Raw genomic sequence first — 6,277 nt, 5'->3', positions numbered from 1 at the left:
GTCTCGCGTGGCAATTTATCCGAGTAGTCTCTTTATTTTCTAGCAAACTACCGCCGCCTAGTTTGTAAATTATTTTCGACAATGACGTACGCGTGTGCGGAAAAAAAGCACCGGTTTCCCATTCGTTTAATGAACTGAAAAAGAAGGGATAGTATTCTGTTACTTACTAGGATGATCCGGCTCGGTGTTGTTCGCATCTTCCTGAGTAAACGTAGTTTTCTTCGACTGTGCGTTGGTAAAAGTCGATAGCTCGATGCACATCACTGCGATCAATATCCACAGCATACTGACGAACGTCTCTTGACAATTTCACCCACGAACCATCCTAACGAAGTTTACGTCTTGTGTCTCCGAGCGGAACGCTCGCCTGGATCCCAGACGCTCTTGTCTAGAAAGGAAATATGTACGTTGATTTTCCGCGACGCTCGTCGGTCAATTCTTTCGAGCTCGCTTTTATACTTTCGATCGAGGACGGGGACGAATAAGAAGGTGGTTATCGACGTTACGATAAACTCGAATTATTGCGAACGGGGAGAGAAAGAAGAGAAAAAAGTCGAATTGCTGCTCATCTTTCACGTTGGAAGATTTAATCGAACATTTATCTTCTCTAGCCGACTTCTTACCGATCCCTATCTAATCTAACGTCGTGTTTCTGTTTTTGCTTGTCAGACGTGAATACCCTCCCTTGCTTGCGCTGTTTTCCAACGATCGAGAAGAGTCCGTAAGCGAACGGAGCCTGTTTAAATAATTTTATCCGCGCTTCCTCCAGGCAATGGAATCGCATTTAAAGATAATACCGGGCAATAAGCGTTCATCCTGCTTTTTCTCCCGGGGCGAATAAATTCTTTCTCCCCCTTCTAGTAGGTTGCTTACCGAACAATGAGAATTACGCTCGCCGCGATTCTTTTCTCGTACAAGAAAAAAGGAGAGAGAGAGAGACACCAAAATCGATACTTTGAAAAGATTGCTTTTACCGCGATAGCTCGCCGCAGGAACGATCGTATAAAGAGGGCCACGCGGAGGGTAATATCGAGGTACGAGCTGCGGACGCTTTGAGCGACGCCCACCCTAAGCGATCGAGATTTAAAGCTACGTAAACATACCATCGCGAGCAAATAGATCGTAAACCGTTGGAGGATTCGCGAAACGCTCCAGTTTATGATTTATCAAGCCAACTTTTCAAACCCTGTCCACGTGTCCACAATTTGTCTGTCAATTAGCCGGTTTTTCACGGAACACTTTTGCTTCTCCAGGACTACGCTCTTGCAAGTATCTTGTTTTACTCGTCCAGACGCTCCGAGGGAAACGTGGAAGGAGGTTACCACATCGGACACACCAAGTTACTTTTCTCTCTCCCTCTCCCTCCTTTCTTCCGAGCTGAACTATACGCGGCGAACTCCTTTCCTCGAGGTCGTTTCGCGTGAGAACTACCGGGATAGGTCGTTGAAATAATCGAGCGATGATTCCCATCGGATAATTAAGAGAGCCTTCTTGGTCGTCTCGCGGTTGAATCGAGCCCCGTTGGATTTAATGGAATCCGCTCAATTAACACCGTAACGATCGGCGAGAAGAATGCGCGAGGTTCGAGTAAGCCCAGGCGGATGTTCTCTCGCGGAAGCATTCGTGTCACTTCTACAGTCTTTTCACGAAGCTGTTAAACGGCCATTAGCGAGCTCGAACACGAGCAAGATCCATTGACTGCGAGCCCTCAGATTTCTAAAGGTTCATCGACGTCGAAGAGCGACAATCGTTCAACGAGAGTCTAATGCCTTCGATCGAGAGAGGTGTGTACGCTTGCGGGAGCGGTCTAGGTCGGCCAACTTGGGTTTATCTTTAATCTCGTTTGGAAAACGTTACAACGTTCGTTCGTTTCCTAACGAAGAGCGTTTCTAACGGCGAGAGAGGAAATTGAACGGAAACTAGGAAATAAATATTTGAAAGGTTCGTTCCATTCCAGTTATTGTTAGCACGCGCTGTTAGTCGATTTACTTTTAACTAGCTAGCTGGGATCCGTTGTTCGCGAACTAATAGGTTACGTGCAAATGAAATTTACTTGGAACACAAGCCGCCGTCCCATGAAATTTGGTTGTACTACGCGGAAAACCGTGTGCATATTTCGGAAGTTTCGAATAGCCAATTACTTGTACTTTCGTTCATCAAGAGTACACGATTCTCCAAGTTTGCCACCGTAAAGCCATTCTCGAAGAGACTTTTAAACGTTAAACTTCTTCCCCTTGTAATTTCGTAGCCCGTTCTCGCGTATACGTGTACGCCGATACCCCTCTTCCAGCGAACGATTCTTCGAGAAAGTTGCTTTGTTAATATTGTTACCCGGATCGTTGAAAAGTTTGCGGTGGGAAAAAGCTGGACTTTGATTCGCGAGTTGCGTCGATGGACACATGCTACGTAACGATATCGCATTAAAAGATCACGACACGATTTCCTTTGGAGGAGATTCCAGCGAACGATTCTTCGAGAAAGTTGCTTTGTTAATATTGTTACCCGGATCGTTGAAAAGTTTGCGGTGGGAAAAAGCTGGACTTTGATTCGCGAGTTGCGTCGATGGACACATGCTACGTAACGATATCGCATTAAAAGATCACGGCACGGTTTCCTTTGGAGGAGGAGGTAACAAGAGGTTGTACTCGGACGTGCATACACGGGTACGCTGCTCTGTAGGTGGCGTGAGAATTGAAAGGTATTATTTTTTATCGACCAGCGACCGACGAATCTCCGGCCACTTTGATCGGCAACACCCTCGCTGCGCAATCGACGCGGACGAAAAATAGAAATTCTGGCGCTGATGAATGGCGGACATTCGTCAATCTAGGGAAAAAAGGGCAACTGCTTTTCGCCAGGAATGGTACGCGAGAGGAACACTTTGGTAGGCGGTATAATTGAATTTTCCTCGGTGTTGGGGGAAAAAAGGAAGCGTTTCGTTCCACGTTCGTTGGAATGTATTGTACATATGTACGTACGTATGTATCGGAGTGATCCGGCGCGAGCGTCGTATCGGAGGAGGGATAAAAGGGAATACATACAGGTCAGTGGAGTGGTTGCATATCGTGAATCATGCTCGTTTACCCTGTCGATGTTGTTAAACATATCTGGGGTCGGACGCGACGCGTTATCGCAAATGGAATTTGTAATATACGGCAGGAGGGGGATTTATCGTTGGCCAAGCGGCGTACCACGAGGAAATTGTAGCGAGAAGAGGGAAGAAGGAAAGCTTACCCACGGTCGCGGTACGTGTAATCCTTGGTGTTCCGGCGTCGACTATTCACGGTCTCTACTGGAAAAAAATCCCCACGACTCTTTTCACACTTTTCACAACATCGTCTTGGTAGAATCCCCTCGAGATGTACGGTAGGTAGGTAGGTATGTTCAAGTCTTGGCTGAACTACGCGGCGAACGCGTGCTACTACGTGCTATCATTGGAAGGGCACTTTTGCTCCCGAACACTGTTCTCGAGTTTCTGCCGTACTCCCGCGCACTACTTCCATCGATCCTTTTGTCTTTTGACAGCTTCACCAATGGAGACAGAGCGCAAACATCGCGTATCCAATCGGAGGTGGTGAACTGCGACGTAAACAAAAGGAACGGTAATCCTCAATGGGAAAACAGAGACGTGTGTAGGTGCAAGGGGAGAAATCCCGGTTCACCGACACGTTTCCACGCAGACGGTGCGTTATATATCGTAGGAGTCGCTGTGAACCGCGAAACATCGAGAGAACCGATCGAAGGAGGCGTCGAAACCTCCCCCGCGACGAACGAAGCGCGCGCGTCGAACTCCGCGATGGCACTGGATGCTGCCGATGAACTTTCGCGCACGGATACCATTCTTGCTCCAACCTGCGCCCCAAACTCGCCCCACTCTGCCTCTCTTCGCCTGGCAAATCTCTCTCCAGACCTCCAGCCCACACACACCCCACTTTTCCAACACCCGTGCTTCGTGCAAGCTCGATAATCTTCGTGCAAGCTCGCCTGCCCCGTTCCACGGATAAAGAGAGCCGAGAGAGAGGGTGGTTTAGGAAAACGTGCTTTTCCATTCGCGTTTCCGGCAAACAACGTCGAAAAAGCGCGCGCCTGGGAACTCAAGATTAACGAGACCTCGACTCGATACCCCCTCTCGCCCGTTCGTGGTAATTAATACCGGTGTCGATTAATCTAGGAAACAGGGTTAACCGTAGGTATGTGGAGAGTACGCGCGTCGAGAGGGATCAAACAGCATCGCGTTCTCTCAAAGTGGATCAAAGAAGACGGATGGAATGGAAATCCATCGATCTCGTTGGTTCCAACTAGCTTGTTACGCTAGTTACACTCGACACTTTGGAATTTTCACGTATGCGCAACGTTAAATCGTACTCTGCGGAAACTGCCCGTCACTGTCCTTCGGTCCACCGTAATTCCGTTCCAATAATATTACATGTAATTGAATTCCGCCGATTCGCGGTGAATTTGAAGTTTACAAATCGAGTTGCGGCGAGTAATGAATTGCACGTAGAAAGCATAATGGTCGGTAGATGGGTACGTTAATACGGACAGGCATTTAATTGGTCGGTAAAACGAGCCAACCCTTTATTGCAAACATTTTTCGTCGGCCGTATTAGCGGCGTAATTGCAGGGCGCGCGGAGCAACGTTAATCTGTAATCCGCGAAATGCGGGGGAAAAGCCAGTAATAAGGTTTGAAAACGTTGTCGGTGAAATAGCCGCGCACGCACCCACGCATCAGACGTTTATTTCAAATGTCGACCGTGTTTCCTTTCATTCTACTTTCATTCTAATATTGTTGCGCTCGGCGAAACGTCGTCGTTAACGCGAGTTTCTTCCGCGGAGAAATTTTTACCGCGTGGCGTTCACGGGGACGTAGCCCATTAAAACTATCCGTTAATATTCCTGGCGGAGAATAGAGCCCCCCTCGGGTTAAACTTGGGGCAAGTATAGCGGTGAGTTTGTAATTTAGCGTATCCGAAACTCGGGCCACGAGCACGAAATGAACTTGATCCACAACACGGTTCACGGAGTTTCGACGTCTGTGCCGAATGAATAGAGAAAGTTGATTCGCGACGGGGAGAACGCGTTGTACGTAGTATATAGAAATGGACGGGGCCACCCTGCCAAATGTTTACGATCTCGCGAGGAAATTCATCTCTCTCTCTCTCTCTCTCGATCGGCAATCACGGCAATCGAGTTGCCTCGGTAGCTTCGACCGAGCTATCCTTGTTTGTCGCTGGTCTAATTATCGCGAAATTCGGCTCTTGGCTGGTGACGAGAGGTTCGTTAAACGTTCGATATCCGTTTGATCGAATGTTATGGATATTACCCGCGTGCTCAAACAGTAGAAGCACGTGTTTCCTGCGGCAGCCGACGAGAGTTAAGCAGTTTGATTACGCCTTTGGTTAGGCTCCTACCTACGGATCGGGTTAATTCCTCGACGCGAGTGCCGTGTAGACAGGAGGCAACCAAGTCTACTTTGCATGTTCTCTTCTCCTCTCCACTAAATCACGCGGACAAATATTGGAAGAAACGAAAGTGGAGACTTTTATTAAAACGATCCTGGAGAAACGTTCCTATTTATCGTAGCGCGGAGCAGGAAGACTCGACTCGAGGAACCTGACTGACGCTATTGTGATAACGTAGTTGAACGAACCCGCTCTTTTCGATTGGATTTCGTACATTTGCCGTTACTGACGCTATTGTGATAACGTAGTTGAACGAACCCGCTCTTTTCGATTGGATTTCGTACATTTACATAATACTTTTGCACGCACGCCGCGAACGTGTAAGGCTGTCGAGAGGTAGAGAATCTTGATTTGCCAGGTTTGAAAGAACGAAGGGAAGCCTTGGCTCCAAGTAATAATCTCGACGTATTTCGCGCGGAGAAGATGCCAGGGAAATTTATGCGGAATCGAAGGCATCGCATCCTTGCGTTGGAACGTTTCGAATTCGCGAAAGGAAATCTGGCGCGAGGAAAAAGTTGGACCTCCTCGCGGGCAACGCTGAAATTTCCCACGGAATATAATCGTTTGGACGTTTGGGCGTTCGTTATTATCGGCCGTGAGAGGCTGCATCGGTACCGTAACATTTCCCGCATAAATGAACTAAATTGCATTCAATAAGTGTCGGGCTCATTCGTAAGTCTTCGGGTAAGTCTTCTCGGTAAAGAGAAGATTGTAATTATGCGTGCGGCATATGCGCGTGTAAACTTTTGCGCGAAACATCGTGGAAGGTTAGAGTACACCCAGGAGACAGATTGATATGCGAGCGCACGATTGT

General features: G+C 47.9%; 1 protein-coding gene across 1 annotated transcript in view; it reads right to left on the bottom strand.

The window, feature by feature from the left end:
• The window catches only part of LOC108571155 (synaptogenesis protein syg-2-like), a gene marked incomplete at its 3' end in the record, with an annotated part of 80,310 nt that extends 80,025 nt beyond the window's left edge, over positions 1–285 (bottom strand). The window contains exon 1 of the mRNA XM_017933134.1: positions 168–285. Coding sequence (XP_017788623.1) covers positions 168–285 — 118 coding nt within the window. The remainder of the gene's footprint in view (positions 1–167) is intronic.
• Positions 286–6,277: the final 5,992 nt, after the last annotated feature.

The sequence above is a fragment of the Habropoda laboriosa genome, unplaced genomic scaffold (genome assembly GCF_001263275.1).
Source record: "Habropoda laboriosa isolate 0110345459 unplaced genomic scaffold, ASM126327v1 scaffold119, whole genome shotgun sequence".
NCBI classification, from domain to species: Eukaryota; Metazoa; Arthropoda; class Insecta; order Hymenoptera; family Apidae; genus Habropoda; species Habropoda laboriosa.
Note: the sequence above shows the minus strand (reverse complement) of the source record. Positions and strands in the feature narration are given on the sequence as shown.